Source organism: Neoarius graeffei, chromosome 11, assembly GCF_027579695.1.
Source record: "Neoarius graeffei isolate fNeoGra1 chromosome 11, fNeoGra1.pri, whole genome shotgun sequence".
In the NCBI taxonomy this organism is placed as follows: Eukaryota; Metazoa; Chordata; class Actinopteri; order Siluriformes; family Ariidae; genus Neoarius; species Neoarius graeffei.
Genome location: NC_083579.1, coordinates 51,325,605 through 51,343,776, shown reverse-complemented (window position 1 = coordinate 51,343,776; position 18,172 = coordinate 51,325,605). Strand labels below are relative to the sequence as shown.

The 18,172-nt window shown below is 41.3% G+C and overlaps 1 protein-coding gene across 1 annotated transcript in view; it reads left to right on the top strand.

The window, feature by feature from the left end:
• Positions 1 to 3,223: 3,223 nt before the first annotated feature.
• The window catches only part of myo6b (myosin VIb), a 72,771-nt gene continuing 57,822 nt past the window's right edge, over positions 3,224 to 18,172 (top strand). The window contains exons 1-8 of the mRNA XM_060934115.1: positions 3,224 to 3,373; positions 13,632 to 13,773; positions 15,312 to 15,381; positions 15,491 to 15,564; positions 16,319 to 16,448; positions 16,559 to 16,664; positions 16,830 to 16,885; positions 17,206 to 17,303. Of these exons, the coding sequence (XP_060790098.1) occupies positions 13,657 to 13,773; positions 15,312 to 15,381; positions 15,491 to 15,564; positions 16,319 to 16,448; positions 16,559 to 16,664; positions 16,830 to 16,885; positions 17,206 to 17,303 (651 nt within the window). The 5' untranslated portion in view covers positions 3,224 to 3,373; positions 13,632 to 13,656. The remainder of the gene's footprint in view (positions 3,374 to 13,631; positions 13,774 to 15,311; positions 15,382 to 15,490; positions 15,565 to 16,318; positions 16,449 to 16,558; positions 16,665 to 16,829; positions 16,886 to 17,205; positions 17,304 to 18,172) is intronic.

The following is an 18,172-nucleotide window of genomic DNA, read 5'->3' as shown; positions in this document are numbered from 1 at the left end:
TGCAAATTTGATTAGATAAAAACTTTATACAAAATGTTCGACCAAGTCATTTCCACTTCGAATGGAAACAAACAGGTAAAATGACAGTAGCAATTTGTGAAAAATGCTATAATTCTTGAAAAATAAGATACGTTCTTACCATGATACTTTTATTCCATATTGTTGCTTTTGTATTTTTCTAGGGTTCTGTTTTTGAGTGGAGTTTTTATGTTGTCCTTGGTTGGTTCAGTAACACTTTTTTTTTTTTTTTTTTCTCCCTTTCTTTAGTTTTTTTTGGGCAGTTGGTAAACCAACTTAAAGGTGAATTACTGCCACCAACTGGGCTGGAGATTTTTATAATTTATTTATTTTTTTTGGGGGGGGGTGTAAACTATGTTCTTTTAGCCATTTCTGTTTCTTTTAAATACTTGATGTATCTGACTTGATGCGCTTCACCATTTTATTTTTCTCTACTTACGGTATATGAGCTGATATCCTAGTCGTAGAGTAGCCAATCAGGACACGCGATTGCTCATATCCAGTGAATGTGGATAGAATAAAATGCAGTGCATCTTGCATGAATAACAGCATGCATGATGTAAGTACTATTTCAGTTTCTTTGAATACACTTGAAGACCCGAGTTGTTTTTATGATTTATTTTTAGAACCCACTAAGGAGTTTCCATCCTGCCATGGATCTGAGGGACTGGTTTCCACAGAAGCTTGTGAAAAAAAAGCGAGAAAGACTCAAACGGCTTATTTTTAGACTCCACCGTCAACAGCAAGCTGAACTGGGAGAATGAGTGCCTCCTGGAGATTCTCTTCGATATTGCAAACTTAACCCCAGTTCAGGTGTTTAGCCCAGCTTTCAAATGTCCTGTGAGAGAATGATTTGATTTTTGTTTTCTGTATTTAGACAAAGAACAATTTGGTTTGTCAGCAAGTTTGTCAACAGTGTATGGCAAAATAAAGTATTTAATTAAATCTATTTTATTTATATTTCCACATTTTCCCTTCTTCCTTGGTTCAGCTGATATGGTGTTCTTTCTTGTACTTTATGAAAACATCTTGGTTAATAAGACAGGGTCGACCATACCCTGCTGACTTGGTTTTTAATCAATTATTATTGTATGTAGGTAAACGGACACATGGAATGTGTAGTAATTTGAGCCTAATGTGTTAGTCAGGATTCACTGTAACTAGTATTCAAGTTTTGGGTATTTTAACATTATTTGTGTGTTCATTGTGGGTATTTTAACAACACTTGTATGTTTGCTCATGCTGTAACCTCAGTCTGTGTGCAGCTACACAATTACCTGATAGGTTAATGCATGTCCTGAACTTGTATCTTCCAAGACAAGCGTTTAACATCTGTCATGAGCTGATAAATTATAAATATCAGTGCCATTAAATTCCTGTTGAAGGTGGTTCACTTTTTAGATTTGAATACTTGTGTGGCAAACTCCTTTTTTTTTTTTTTATCTGACCAGTTATCCTTCCTTGTTATGATTATCCTCAGTGTTCATTTACATTTAGATTTTACAGATGGCATGGTGCAGTGGTTAGCATGGTCACCTCAGAGCAAGAAAGTGCTGGGTTTGAACTTTGAGGCCAAGTGGGGGGGCCTTTCGGTATGGAGTTTGCATTTTCTCCCTGTTCCTGTGTGGTTTTCTCTGGGTGCTCTGGTTTCCTCCTACAGTCCAAAGATGTGGATTAGGTCAAATGGCTACTGTAAATTGTCAATAGGTGCGAATGTTTGTTTATTACCTCTGCCAAGGAGGTTATGTTTTCGGTAGTGTTTTGTTTGTTGGTTTGTCTGTTAGCAACATTACGGAAAAGGTTATGAACAGATTGCTCTGAAATTTTTTCCAGAGGTGTGACTGGGCACAAGTAACAATCCATTAAATTTTGGCAGTGATCCGGATCACCTTCTGGATCCTGGAATTTTTTAAAGGATTCTTGCCGGAGGTCTGCGCTCTCCGAGTGCTTTTCTAGTTCGTCTCTGTATTAGCCCTGAGATAGGTTAGTGACCTGCCCAGGGTGTACCCCGCCTTTTGTCCAAAGTCAGCTTGGCAATCCAAGTTCTAGGTCACCTGTGACCCTGATGTAACTGGGTGGGTGGATGGCTGGATTGGCGGCACGGTGGTGTAGTGGTTAGCACTGTCGCCTCGCAGCAAGAAGGTTCTGGGTTTGAGCCCAGCAGCCAACGAGGGCTTTTCCGTGTAGAGTTTGCATGTTTTCTGTGTCCGCGTGGGTTTCCTCCGGGTGCTCCGGTTTCCCCTACAGTCCAAATGCGTGCAGGTTAGGCTAACTGGTGGCTCTAAATTGACCGTAGGTGTGAATGTGAGTGTGAATGGTTGTGTGTCTGTCAGCCCTGTGATGACCTGGCGACTTGTCCAGGGTGTACCCCGCCTTTCGCCCATAGTCAGCTGGGATAGGCTCCAGCTTGCCTGCAACCCTGTTGGACAGGATAAGCGTCTACAGTTGGATGGATGGATGGATTTCACAGATGTTTGTAGTGTAAGAGAACCCTAAAACTAATGGGAAATACAGTATGAGCTTTACATTGGGATAATTTTCCCAAGAGTATAAGGGTCATACAGTAAGTTCACACGGTATAAGAGCTGGGGCTTCCAGTTTAGTTTAGTAACGACCCAGCAACTCGGTGAATGTTTAACTGGGATAACAGCAGTCTGACACTTTTATGTTTTGTTCTCAGCTACACTAGGAGAAGTGTGCAGCATGGAAAAACAAGGTCCAGTGTAAACATGTAGTCTAAATGACACTTTTTTTTTTTAAACAGCCATCTAAGTAACCTGAGGCAGTTGCAAATGGAGGCAGGTATCAGGTGTCCTAATTAGATTTACAAACAGAGTTGCTATTCAATAGAGTATTGGATTTCTACTTCAGGAATACTTCTTCTAAAAGTTTTAAATTTCACCCATTTAAAAAATGTATGAGTTTGCATTGGTGGCACACCTTCGTCTGAAACAGCCAGTGCTCAGTGAACGCTGACGGCACAGCTCAGGGCAGAATTATACAGCTATCTGTTCTGAGTTTATTACTTATCAAACACTAGCCGATACTTGTAGCGCTTCCAAGAATTCAGCTACTTCCTGATTGCTCGCGCTGGGTTCGAGTCCGGTTCAGCTGTGCAGCTGTTGCTGCTGCTGGAGTCGCGCGCGCTTCCCGCTGACGTCACCGACGGTTCTCTTCTCTGGAGTTCAATCCAAAGAGAGAGAGAGAGAGAGAGAGCAAGAAGAAGAAGGAGGAGAAGTAAGGATACCGGGGCGCTGTGTCAGCAGGACATACTGTAACACCGCCTTTTAGCGCTCAAAAGCGCATCCCGGGACACACACACACTGTTCAGGGACTTACTGCAGTGGTATTGTGTGTGAGTATGACGTATTTATGTTCTTATTTCCAGACCTGTATAGAATAGAAGCTAATGCTGCTGGTGAAGATTTCATTATACTGCTCTAAAGGAGCTAACATGCTAATATGATGCTTTGCCTGCTACCTTGTCGAAATGTGAAGTTTCTTGAAAACGAAAGCTGTTTTTTTGTAAACGTATAGAAGAGGAAAATGGCTCAGGAGAGCTCCTAATGCTACACTATGGCGGCTCGGTCAGAGGATCTCTTCTTATTGTAGCTGTTTATGTCAGTGCGTGACTAAATAATGTACATGTAACAGAGGGGTGTTGGAGTGAAGTGATGAAGAACCATGCGTTGTGATAGATTGAAGCAAAAGTAAGCTCTGTAATATCATACTCACGGGCTATAAAAGTCTAAATATACAGTAATAATGTCGGCTGGTGTGATTCCAGTGCGGTTGTTTTACAATCAGGGTACGCACGCTAAAAATCACATTTAACACTTATTATCTTCAATATCAAAAGGCTTGACTAAATAAACTTGGTTGTTTATTGTAGCCCTGTGATAGCTCTATTTACCATGCAAAAAAATAAATAAATTGGTGATGTTATTTTTGGTGAATGTATGGCAATATATGTCATATTTAGCAAAATTACTCGTGTCATTTAGAAAAAGTGCTTTTTTGACCACAGGTAGCTCCAAAAGGGATGCACTTACATCATTCTTTATACCATAAAACAAATATTTGGCTCCATATCATTGGAAACATAGTTAAGTTTTAATGTTGAATGCCAGTAAGTTTTCAGACTATTTTGATCAAATTAGTATGTCTCTCATCTCATCATGTCTAGTCGCTTTATCCTGTTCTACAGGGTCGCAGGCAAGCTGGAGCCTATCCCAGCTGACTACGGGCGAAAGGCGGGGTACACCCTGGACAAGTCGCCAGGTCATCACAGGGCTGACAAATTAGTATGTAATTGTGTCAAAAAATGTCCTCTCCGAGACAGCTAATTTTTCAATATAAAATAACATATCTAAAATGATTGTTTTCATCCTAAAATGTGGTCAAAATATTGGGACATAAATATTCGAGACAACTAACACAAAGCTTATATTTAAAAGCACTATGGAAGTAGTGGATCCTGAATTGTCAAAAAAAAAAAAAGTCCTCTCTGAGAATCACTTCATTTGTTTCTCCCAGCCCTGTTTAAAGCTACACTTAAATCTTGTTATAATACAAACTATTACACATGCCTATCTGTTCTTTAACTTGTCCTTCACTTAAAAACTGGTACAAGAACCAGTTTGAATCAATTTGAAATTTGGACCCCTGTGACACAAACTTTGTACCCTGATTGTAAAACAACCCTGCTGCATGATCTAATCTACTTTAACACCGTTCCGTACCTTCACTCACTCTTGTGTAAACAAAAGCTATATTCTCATATATTTCCTTAACTATTTATACACGCGGAAAGAAATAAGAATAACTTGAAAGCAGTGCATCCTGTTAGGTTAGTACAGATCTCACAATGTGTTTTTTCCATATTCCCTGCCTGCGTATGGAGCAGGAAGTTAGGGAGGGGATGGAGAAGAGGATTGCTTCGTGTGGTGGGGGGCAGGCAGGCTACAGGAAACTTCTTTTCGCCCTTTGACCCCACACCCTCTCCATGAGCAAACCACTGTATTGTATCGACCAACCAGGGAACATTCAAATCACTTTCCCCTTCCAGATAACCAGGAATCTTGTCTCATTAATCATAATAAAGCACATCTCACCTGATCTCACTGACAGGGTTTATTTGCTGAAGCCTAAGTAAGCATTTTAACACTCCCAGGCCATGGACAGTGCACAAAGTCAGCCTGGATTATGGCTTCTTTTATAAATGACTGTATAACTTCTAAGAGACGTTGCTTTATGCCTTGTAGTAAACGTATGAGCTTTCCTCGACCTCTAATTGTCCTCTGTAATTGGAACAAGTTGTGGCTAAGACACTTTTATTGCTTTTGTTCAAGTGTGTTAAATAGGACTGTTGCTTGTACCGTACATGTTACATATCCATCTAAACACGTATTGCGCAAAAAACAACCATGAAGTAATTCACATTCGGATGCTTGTGCTGTAATGGAGCAGTTGCCATTGGTGTAGTTTGTAACTATTTTTAGTTACCAAAAAAAAAAACCCAAAAACCAAACCCTACAACTAATACTACACTGTTCATGATGTTAAAACAGCTTTAAAGTGCATGTTCTGGACCAATTTCTTTTTTTTTTAATATGAAAGTATGTCCTTTTACACACTCATCCAGAAAGGTAATTTTGCACAAGGCCATCTGTCTACAGCAGAAAAAAATAAAATAACAAAACACGTCTGGAAAAATCCCAAGGGAGTCTGGAGCCAGAATTGTGACGTTATCCGCGGAAGCGCCGGCAGACTGCGCGAGCTTTGCGCAGTTTCAGTGCACAACCTGTGTAGACCAAGCGCTCCCATTTCTCTCTCATTGTCCGGTCTTTTGGAAAACGATGAGTACTAATCCCATCATGATTGGTGTTGCTACACCCTCCTATGATGCATCTGTTAACCATTTTAATAATTACGTGATAACGTTGAAGAAATTTGCAGAAAACCACCAGGTCGTTTTCTCATAAACAAACCAGCGCTGATGTAAGATTCAGAGGGAGGCGTCCCGCACGCGACGTCACAAAAATCAATATTTCCCGGAAAATTCAAATGCAAAGTTTTTTCAGAGCCGGACCAATTCACCTCAAATGGCTTGATTTCAACTGAATTTTTCTGGTATTGCGCAAGGTAAAAAAATTGCAGAGAATGCAGAATGTTACAGATATTTGACCAAAGTTTAATATAAAATAGGAGAATTGCGTTGATCTTGCTCCTGAATTTACCCGTGATATGCACTTTAAAGGGGCCATCTCGCCCTTCCTAGAAGGCTCTGCACCAAATCGCCATTTTCCATTCCATTGACATTTCACTGTGTTATGTTTGGAAAAACAATCTGCCCTAGTGCAGCGACATCCGAGGCCATAGATCATAAACTGTAACATGAAATTGAAAATATTGTCAAGGCCGTTATATTTTAAATTCTTTTGACCGGTATCCATTCTGTTTTTGTGTGGTTATTCTGGACCAGAACCAGCTTCAGCTGTCTCGTGGGTGGTCAAGGAAGAAAGAAAATATCAGGCATATCATAGTCAAAACTGTGTGCTTTTTATTAGTGAATGTTTACATGTAAAGGCTCAGTATTCAGTTGGGTGAGCATGCACAAAGAGAGCTAGTAGAGTAGCTGTCATGTGTTTTCAAAATGCAGTGGCCGGTATGGAAAACAAAAACAATGACTTGGATTCTGGGAAGAGTGAGCTGGCCCCTTTAAGATTCACCATTGCTGATTTAAATATGGATTTCATTAAAAGTGATTTGAGGATTGGTGTCCTCTCAGACCACGGATGCTTTGTATTAAGTTCATCCTGTTAAGCCATATAGGGTCTCATTTTTGTTTGAACTCATTTTTATAAGCATGGTGTAGAGGCATGCATGGAACTGTTTATCTGTCTCCAGCCCGCTTCTGAAAGAATTCTGCCACCTGCTCTCACAGCCACGCTTGACCAATTGTGCCTGCTCTTGAAGTTTTTGTTTATATACCCGCTTGCCTAATGACCTGGTTTGGTTCTGTTTCCAATTCATTCATTCATTCATTCATTCATTCATTCATTCATCTTCAGTAACAGTTGTATCCTGGTCAGAGTTGCAGTGGATCCAGAGTTTACCTCAGAAAAACTGAGGAATGAGGAGGAGATACATCTTGGATGGGACACAAACATTCACACTTGGAGGCACTTTTAGAATAGTGAAACCATTTACTGGTATGCTTTAGTACAGTGGAAGGAAACCAGAAGAACCCCATGGGGCGAACATAAAGTCTGCACAGACACTAATCCAACACCCAGTGCACTCATATAGGTTCATCCATCCATCCATTATCTGTAACCGCTTATCCTGTGCAGGGTCACGGGCAAACTGGAGCCTGTCCCAGCTGACTATGGGCGAGAGATGGGGTACACCCTGGACAAGTTACCAGATCATCACAGGGCTGATACACAGAGACAAACAACCATTCACATTCACACGTACGGTCAATTTGGAGCCACCAATTAGCCTAGCCTGTATGTCTTTGGACTGTGGAGGAAACTGGAGCACCTGGAGGAAACCCACACGGACACGGGGAGAACATGCAAACTCCACACAGAAAGGCCCCCATCGGCCGCTAGGCTAGAACCCAGAACCTTCTTGCTGTGAGGCGACAGTGCTAACCACTACACCACCGTGCTGCCCCATATGTTAATGAATATGACTTTTCTTTGTCCCATGAGTTTCATATTTGACCTCTACTCCTTCAGGGTTTTTGTTGAGTCTCATGGGATCCCAGTTCCAATGCACACGTTCAGTGTTCTCTGACTGGCACTCACTGGATGTTTGTTTTGTGGAAAAGATACACCTTTTAAACACACTGTACTGAATTCAGTAATACCTTCGTCTGTCTTTCCAGTCCGGTTAAGAGGAATATAGCCATAAAACATGCATATGGTGCTTTTATTTACTATATTGGCACATATCTTGTTACAAAGGCAAAATAGCAAGATAAATAGACAAATAAGTAGGTAAATAAAACATATGCAAATTTTTTTTGGATTGGTCCATGTTTTCCTGCCCCAGCTGTTGCTTAATGTAATTCCCCAGGCAAGTCCACAGGCAAATGATACAGTAGAATCATTTGAATAAAATTTTACTGCTTGTAAGGATGAATATCATGGGTTTGGAGGAAGAATGTTTGATTGTCAAATACCTGAGTTTAACTCTTAAAGCTCATAGGCAACGGTTTTAATTTTATGCACATTTGAAACTTTATATGTTAAAAACCCTCTGTAATTTTCTTCTCGTCCCAAGAAGTATTGTTAATAAGTAATAATTAAAATAAGTTAGAGCGGATCGTGGCGAATTTCTGTTTGGCTATTTTCGTGACCACTCGGCGCGTGACGTCATTTAAGACAAACAAACCGCTTGAGTTGAGTCCACTTTCGTTTACTTGCATTGCCGTTCCGCTTGAGTGCAGATGTGCGTTCGGGAATTTCCAAAGAAAAACCCCATGCCTTATTGTTTTGCAGTGAACTGTAACAACGGGACCGGTTCAGGAAGAAGTTTTTACCTTTTTCCGAAAAAGGAGAAGAGGCGGAGCGAGAGGGTTGGCTTTTTCCGAAAAAGGAGAAGAGGCGGAGCGAGAGGGTTGTTTTTTTCCGAAAAAGGAGAAGAGGCGGAGCGAGTGGGTTGGCTTTTTCCGAAAAAGGAGAAGAGGCTGAACGAGTGGGTTGGCTTTTTCCAAAAAAGAAGAGGTGGAGCGAGAGTGTTGGCTTTTTCCTAAAGAGGAGAAGAGGCGGAGCGAGAGGGTTGGCTTTTTCCGGAAGAGGAGAAGAGGCGGAGCGAGTGGGTTGGCTTTTTCCGAAAAAGGAGAAGAGGCTGAACGAGTGGGTTGGCTTTTTCCAAAAAAGAAGAGGCGAAGCGAGAGTGTTGGCTTTTTCCTAAAGAGGAGAAGAGGCGGAGCGAGAGGGTTGGCTTTTTCCGAAAAAGGAGAAGAGGCGGAGCGAGAGGGTTGGCTTTTTCCGAAAAAGGAGAAGAGGCGGAGCGAGTGGGTTGGCTTTTTCCGAAAAAGGAGAAGAGGCTGAACGAGTGGGTCGGCTTTTTCCAAAAAAGAAGAGGTGGAGCGAGAGTGTTGGCTTTTTCCTAAAGAGGAGAAGAGGCGGAGCGAGAGGGTTGGCTTTTTCCGGAAGAGGAGAAGAGGCGGAGCGAGTGGGTTGGCTTTTTCCGAAAAAGGAGAAGAGGCGGAACGAGTGGGTTGGCTTTTTCCAAAAAAGAAGAGGCGGAGCGAGAGTGTTGGCTTTTTCCTAAAGAGGAGAAGAGGCGGAGCGAGAGGGTTGGCTTTTTCCGAAAAAGGAGAAGAGGCTGAACGAGTGGGTTGGCTTTTTCCAAAAAAGAAGAGGCGGAGCGAGAGTGTTGGCTTTTTCCTAAAGAGGAGAAGAGGCGGAGCGAGAGGGTTGGCTTTTTCCGAAAAAGGAGAAGAGGCGGAGCGAGTGGGTTGGCTTTTTCTGAAAAAGGAGAAGAGGCTGAACGAGTGGGTTGGCTTTTTCCAAAAAAGAAGAGACGGAGTGAGAGTGTTGGCTTTTTCCTAAAGAGGAGAAGAGGCGGAGCGAGTGGGTTGGCTTTTTCCGGAAGAGAGTGGATTGTGCACGTGAAGCCAGAGTGTTGTTTTTTTTTTTCCGGAAGAGGAGATGAGGAGGAAAGAGTAGATTGTGTGCATGAAGCCAGAGTGTTGGTTTTTTCCAGAAGAGGAGAAGAGGCAGAGAGAGTGGGTTGGCTTTTTCCAGAAGAGGAGACGAGGAGGAGGAGAGAGTGGATTGTGCACGTGAAGCCAGAGGGTTGTTTTTTTCTGGAAGAGGAGACGAGGCAGAGAGAGTGGATTGTGCACGTGAAGCCAGAGGGTTGTTTTTTTTTTTTTCTGGAGGAGATGAGGCAGAGAGAGTGGATTGTGTGTGTGAAGCCAGAGGGTTGTTTTTTTTACCAGAAGAGGAGAGGAGGCAGAGAGAGTGGATTGTGCACGTGAAGCCAGAGGGTTGTTGTTGTTTTTTTCCAGAAGAGGAGACAAGGCAGAGAGAGTGGATTGTGTGTGTGAAGCCAGAGGGTTGTTTTTTTCCGGAAGAGGAGACGAGGCAGAGAGAGTGGATTGTGTGTGTGAAGCCAGAGGGTTGTTTTTTTTCCGGAAGAGGAGACGAGGCAGAGAGAGTGGATTGTGTGCGTGAAACAAAATCAAGCAGTCAAAGAAGAAACGGAGCAGCAACGCTCAAGCAAAAAGGAGAAGATTGGAGGTAAACATTTTTATGTTTGCTTGCAATTGACAAGTCAAGAATCCTGAGAGTTCCTGTACAATCATTGCAGAAATGAGACAAAGGGATATTTCCTCGCTTAGGGTAGGCTATAAACAATATAATGCCATGGATGGCAGGCTAATGTGGCCTACCGGCGCACTGTCGAGTAATCATTACCTACTGTATATCCACTAGGGAGGGTGGTTTAATTATTCTTCAAAAGATCTCTTATTTAGTATTACGACGAAAGTAAGAATTTATCATAACTACTAGGATAAATCGTTTGGGCGAGTCTTGTTGAGGTCCGGGGTCACCGTGATCAGAGTCGGCCGAGTCGCTGTCCGATTCCGAGGCTGCACGGTCAAACCAGTGAGCCACATTCACCGATTGCTTCGCAACGGCCATAGGTTCATACATATATGGTTTCACCTCTTGATATTTAATTTGGAGAGTCCCTACTTCAAAATCGCTATCGCTTTCAGACATTTTACACAACCTCTCACAACCAAAGTCCGTACACATGTACTCTGTTCGCAGGTAAACACAGAACTGCTCCCAGTCTGTTTGGCTTAAATGACGTCACGACGACGGCCCCCTGGCAGTGAAAGTGTGCATAAATGAGATGTAAACAAACCTTCGGAAATTGGGCGGTATATTTTAACAGTTTTATTCAATTTTAGGGTGCAAATTAGACGCTAGGGAGATTGAATTTGCTTTTTGGGTCGTTCTTCTAGACAATAAAGTTGATATTCTACGTTTCACCTCCGACCGTTGCCTATGACCTATAAAGTCTTTTTAGATTGAGCCTGGTTCCTTCTTTTGAATGCATTGCCTCATACTTGGTAAACTTTGAACCTGTCTTGTCTTGGAACACCTTCAAAGGTCTCCTGCTATCTATTAGCTATCTGCTTCCTGACGTTAAGGCTGAACAACATATGACTGCTAAGTCAGTGTCACATCTGATGTAGTATGTGTAATAAACTGAAGGATTGTAAGTAAAAGTAAATTATTGCTGTCATTTGGGCCTATGTTTAGGGCGACTGTCTTATGTAGTAACATTTCTGCATACAGTAGTTGTACATCACTCTAGCTATCTTTAAAAATAATTAGATATAAATGTCTTCAGTCAGTCTGGATAAAGTAATCTAATTTGCTCCAGTTGTGCAATCTACATGATCTGCACACTTTTTCTGAAATAAAGATACCAAACTGTATCTTTGCTTGTTATTGAGATGGTACCGTTAATGTGTATCTTCTACCTGGGAAGGCGTAAGTGGTGTCCCTTTAACTAGCTGGTTAGAACTAGTCCGTAAGGTCCAAGGAAAAGTATCGTTTGCTAGCCTGGGCCCGCCCATCCTAAGTGTGATGCAGCACGGGGGCCTGTTGCGAACTTAGTCTGGCAAGGCAAGCTATCTCCAGCTCTTCCAAGCTCCTGAAAAATCGGGAGCCAATCAACTTTGAGCATCTCCAACGGCCCTGGGTAGAGGCGTGTTCAAGGCAGTGACATAGTAGAACTGCGACCGGAAGCCATAGATTGTTTACAGAATCTATGCTGGAAGCGCTTCATTCACTAGAAACATTACAAACATGGAGCAGCGGCAAGCCTTTGACACAGCGGTGGATGCTGTATTGAAAGCATTCAACGGGAAGTTCTCATTGAAAACGGAGCAAAGAGCAGCCCTGGAGGTATTTATCTTCTTCCTGTTACTCAAGCAGTTTCCGTCGCGTCACATACATCAGAGGAAAGTGTGATGTGATTGGTTTAAGCTTCGTCACAGCCTTTTCTGGCTTTGACCAGTAGCAAACTGAGGCATTTCAGGGAGGCGGGTCAACCACGCGCTTTGGGAAACGGTTGGGCTTAATATCTTTGCCAGACTAATCGTTTGCTACTTTTTTTAACATTTCTGTGAGTATAGGATTTGAGTGCTGAGCTACGCAACATTGATGTCGCTGTCCTTTCTTTACAGGAGACAAGAGTGATATGTGACACAATTGTATGTGCAGGTTAAGAAAAAGAAGTGTTTTGTTGTTTTGGATTAATTTATGGACTCCACTATTTGTTCAGAGAAAAATAGTGAGATGATTTGATTATTTCCTCTAACAATGTCCTAAAACATCATTTACATGGACATTATCATGTTAGTTTAACTCGTAACAAATGATGAAGAACAAATTAAAATTTTTTGTGTTAAATATCTAACATCAGTGAATATATTTAAAATTTTCTGGGATCTATTTTGTCTATCTGTCAGTTTGCTGCTAGAATTTACCCGATTGTTTTGCTGATGCATCTAGGGAAGAACACAGCTCTGCTGCAAACCTTTTGTTGTCTTGGGCTTGCTAACGACCCGAATGAGGTTCAGTCCATTAGCAGAGATGCAGTTTATGCAGAGCAGACAATGAGGTCATTTAACATGCTGAATGAAGTGATGCCTAACGAATTGAGAACTGAGCCATAGGAATCTCTAAGGACATGACAAAAGCTTTCAGCATGGTGCACTGAATGTGGATCAAGGTAACATGTGCTATGGACTGAAATAAGAGCATTAATCAACCTGGCCTTGAGCACACACCTGATTGCTGGGCATCTTACTAACACTTCTTAATAGGTTTCATCCACAGGGGATTGTTTTTAATTTTGGTCTCTGGTGCTGGTTAGTGTTCTTTATGGTAGAATATTTCATTACAGTGCTCGTAGAATGTAATCTCATCTCATCTCATTATCTCTAGCTGCTTTATCCTGTTCTACAGGGTCACAGGCAAGCTGGAGCCTATCCCAGCTGACTACGGGCGAAAGGCGGGGTACACCCTGGACAAGTCGCCAGGTCATCACAGGGCTGACACATAGACACAGACAACCATTCACACTCACATTCACACCTACGGTCAATTTAGAGTCACCAGTTAACCTAACCTGCATGTCTTTGGACTGTGGGGGAAACCGGAGCACCCGGAGGAAACCCACACGGACACGGGGAGAACATGCAAACTCCGCACAGAAAGGCCCTCGCCGGCCACGGGGCTCGAACCTGGACCTTCTTGCTGTGAGGCGACAGCGCTAACCACTACACCACCGTGCCGCCCCTCGTAGAATGTAATGATAACTGTAATCTTTCTTGTAGTCCTGCAATATTCTGCAATTCTATTTATGGGTGCCTTCATTATTTTATTTCTGCTGTTTTGTGATGTGCATCTTTATTATTAGAAAGGGACACTGGTTGGATCCATTATTTATGTAATCCAGATTTGCTTTTTTATTTTGGCTACCAGCATTAATTGCTTGCATTTTAACCTGACTTATTAAAAATATCCTAATTTAATTTTTCCTTCCTTCTCTGTGCCCTGTAGAGCTGGTGTCAAGTTGTGGAGTACAATGGATGATGGGAAGCCTGTGTGGGCACCCCATCCAACTGATGGGTTCCAGCTGGGGATGATAGTCGACATCGGCGCTGACACGCTCACTATTGAACCAATCAGTCACAAGGGCAAAGTAAGTCAGCAAACAAAAACCTCTAGCGTGGTTAATCGATTGTTAACTCACTTATCCAACTGTACTGCAAATATTAATAAAAATTCTTTATTAGAATAAGTCAAAAGAAGAGTCATGATATTTTGTAATATGATTTTTTTAAATTATAAAATTAAAACAGTAACATTCATAAAACATCTATAAATGTATGATTTGTGTTTTTAATTTAAGGAAGTATCCAGAATAAAGGAATAAGTGAGCAAATGAGCAAACTGGTTCAGCTCTGTGCTGTATAAGGGTGTCACTTGCAGAGATAGTTAATAAGTAATGACGCCTACCTGTAGCAGGTGTGCAGCTCATGTTACGCTCAGGTTGGGTTCATTAGAAGAGTAAGCCACCTGGGTTTTAGCCACCCCCTTAGAGAATCAGCCTGTACTGCTGTGGTGCAGGCAAAGGCTTTGTTGGATACTAGCAGTGGCATAAAACTAATTACACTTTTGTAACTTTGCCCCAGTTTTGTTAAATATTTAGATTTTTTTCCCCATCCCTTACACTGGAATGTTATTGTAGTATCGCCAAGCAGTCTCGAAATTTGTTTCTTTGTCATATGTTTCTTAATTTGGAATTTCTAGGGACTGTTCTGGTGCTTGGTGGAACTGAAAACTGTGTACTAAGATGGGATGAGCTTGTGTATTTGTTTTTTAAGAAAAGGAGTGGTCAGTCTCCTGTGTTGCTGTCAACCTTCAAAAATAATGTACCCTTGTGGCACGTGCGCATTGTATGTTTGATGTGATAAGTCTTAAAGATTCTCTCTCAGAAACCCCACTCCACATGAATTATCCTCTCAGATATTCACCACTATTTTGCGTCGGTCTCTTCAAGTCTAATTAAATCATTTCCGACCAAATGTGCTTGCATTCATATTATTGTGTTGGATATTAAGTAGATATATTGGGGATAATTATCCATCCATCCATTCATTCACCCACCCACCCTCCATGTTCTCTCAGTACTATTTCCCACCACTACCTAGCTGTCTCCTATAAAACGACAGTTACCAGCTAGGGATGGTGAGGGCTAACATACATTTTTCCTTCAAGATCTGTGCAGTTTTATCAATGTATCTTTTGCTCAAAAAAATTGCAGCATTGCTGAACACGCTTGGAGAAAAATGCGAACTGGCCTCTTGCATATACATGAGCTCACAGATGCCCACAATTGGCTAGTGTCTCTCTGATCAACAGGGGAGAGAATAACTATAGTATGTATAGAACAACTATAGTGTGATTTTCTTTGGAGCCAATCAGGTATTTGCATTGTTTTGTAAAACCACTGTTATAGAAGTTTTGTTTTAAAGTTCTTGAAATGAACTATTAATTAACATGTATATGAAAATGCTCTGTATTTATAGCACTTGTTCTGAGAAGCAAACCTTTTCTGTGTGCTTGTTCAGTTTATGGGTCAAGCATTTAAATGAATTCTGAGAAGCTAATTAGGCATTATCTTACCTTAAGGGAACAGGGTAATAATAGGTGTTGATGTTCTGTGTGAATTTCCAGACTTTCCTGGCTCCCATTAGCCAAGTCTTCCCGGCAGAGGATGATGTCAACAAACATGTAGAGGACAACTGTAAGTTGTGACATTCAGGCTATTGAAGTAAATTGATATATGCTCATGTATGCCATAATGAATGCATTAATATGATTGTGTGATTCGTCATATTTTGCTTTATCTTTAGGTTCTCTTATGTACTTAAATGAAGCCACCCTTCTGAATAATGTACGAGTTCGTTACAGCAAAGACCTAATCTATGTAAGTCGGATTACTTTCACTTGCATTCTCTGGTAACTCTTAATATATGTCCACTAAAGCTGGGTCTAAATCTTCAGTAATGCGTAGACATTTTGGTATACAGTCAGTATCCTATTTTAGATTCAGTAATATGCAAATACTTTTGTAGTTGTAAAATGTAAATGCATCTTCCAGTGAATCTGCTCTGTGAGGAATGTAGTTGCAGTAATACAGTTAAAAGACATTTTTTAGTCTCCAGCAGTCAAATGTTCATTTAGAATGGCCATATATGAGAAGCAGACGTACGGTATGTATTGATGAAGGTGTGCTTGTGGTTCTGCTTTTCCTTATAAGAATTGCCCCCCCTCCCCCCCCCCAAAAAAAAGCCCACAGACCTGCTGTCAGTGCTGTATGTGTCATGCTGAGTGTAGAGGCTCTGCCCTGCTGTGACTGCCTATCTCGGATGACCTGGCTAATCCTGCCCAGACGCTATCGGGTTGCCTGTTGCACTTAATTAGGTCCTGCGAGGTAGCACTAAGCAGCATGGCAAGGCTAACCCGACAGCCTTGAACAGCAACAGGTGTAGAGGAGCCTGTTTGTGAAGGATCCACTAATGGGCTGCGAAGGGATGCGTTTACAGTGGCCACTTGATGTTTTTCTAAATTCCGGATTGTCATGCAGAAAATGTCACTTAACTGACAGTTTTCTTATTTACCTCTATCAGTTCCCTTATACTTCATTTATCCTGCTCTTCACCATGTTTTGTTTCTTCCAGACATTTGTAGCTAACATCCTGATTGCTGTGAACCCTTACTACGACATTCCTAAACTCTACGCCCCTGAGACCATCAAGAGCTACCAGGGCCGCTCTTTGGGAACCCTCCCACCTCATGTTTATGCTATTGGTGAATGCTTGATATCATTAGAAAGTTTATTTGAAATTGAGAATTCACTTTTATTACTTTCTGTATTTAATCTCCCTCTTTCACTTTTCCCCCGTGTCTTTCCATCCCAGCTGATAAGGCATATCGAGACATGAAGGTGCTGAAGATGAGCCAGTCAATCATTGTGTCTGGTGAATCTGGTGCTGGAAAAACTGAAAACACAAAGTTTGTTCTCAGGTCTGATAAAGTAGCTCATAATTAATGTAATAGTATGAGAAGACAAATCATAGTGAAACTCAATAAGGTCACTGTTAGCAACACTGAATGTCACACAGGTGCTAGAAGTAGCTTTAGGAAGTGTTTTAGTTCATTGTGTGGTGAATGATTTTCTCTCTACCCCAGGTATTTAACTACATCATATGGTACTGGTCAAGATATTGATGAGAGGATTGTTGAGGGTAAGTCAAATCAAGTATGTTCACTGCAAAAAATGATAGCAAGTTAGAATATCTTGAATATCGTTGAAATGATCTAGCATTTCCTGTTAGAAGAATACAAGACACCAACTCTGAGATTATTAAAACTAGTTCTAGATTGTAACCAACTTATTCCAAAATGTCTTGTCAAGTAAAATTCTTTGTCCAGGCAGCAAGATAATTTCACTAGTATTAAGTACTTTTCTCCTCAAATTCAGTTTTCAATTTTTTGCAGCGTTTTTAAGTTTCTGCTGCCTCTTCATATGTATAGATATCTATGACATTTGTATATTTTCTTGCAGCAAACCCACTGCTTGAAGCATTTGGAAATGCAAAGACTGTCAGGAACAACAACAGTAGCCGTTTTGGAAAATTTGTGGAAATTCATTTTAATGAAAAGGTAGAACATTTCTGCTGTGCTGTATATGCTGAAACATGAGTTTACACAGTTTTAATGACAATATTTGATACAATTTATGGATGCAAATCATTATAATATTCAGAGCATTGTTATTGCTTGTTTAGTCACACTCATTTACAGTGCCTTGCAAAAGTATTCATCCCCCTTGGTGTTTGTCCTGTTTTGTCACATTACAAGCTGGTATTAAAATGGATTTTGGGGGGGTTAGCACCATTTGATTTACACAGCATGCCTACCACTTTAAAGGTGCACATTTGTTTTTTTTGTTTTTTTTTTATTGACACAAACAATAATTAAGATGAAAAAACAGAAATCTGGAGTGTGCATAAGTATTTACCCCACTCAAAGTCAATACTTTGTAGAACCACCTTTTGCTACAATTACAGCTGCAAGTCTCTTGGGGTATGTCTGTATTAGCTTAGCACATCTAGCCACTGGGATTTTTGCCCATTCCTCAAGGCAAAACTACTCCAACTCCTTCAAGTTAGATGGGTTGCATCGGTGTACAGCAATCTTCAAGTTATGCCACAGGTTCTCAATTGGATTGAGGTCTGGGCTTTGATTAGGCCATTCCAAGACATTTAAGTGTTTCCCTTTAAACCACTCCAGTGTAGCTTTAGCAGTATGTTTAGGGTCATTGTCCTGCTGGAATTTGAACCTTCGTCCCAGTCTCAAACCTCTGGCCGACTCAAACAGGTTTTCCTCCAGAATTGCCCTGTATTTAGTGCCATCCATCTTTCCTTCAGTCCTGACCAGCTTTCCTGTCCCTGCAGAAGAAAAACATCCCTACAGCATGATGCTGCCACCACCATGCTTCATTGTAGGGATGGTGTTCTCAGGGTGTTGGG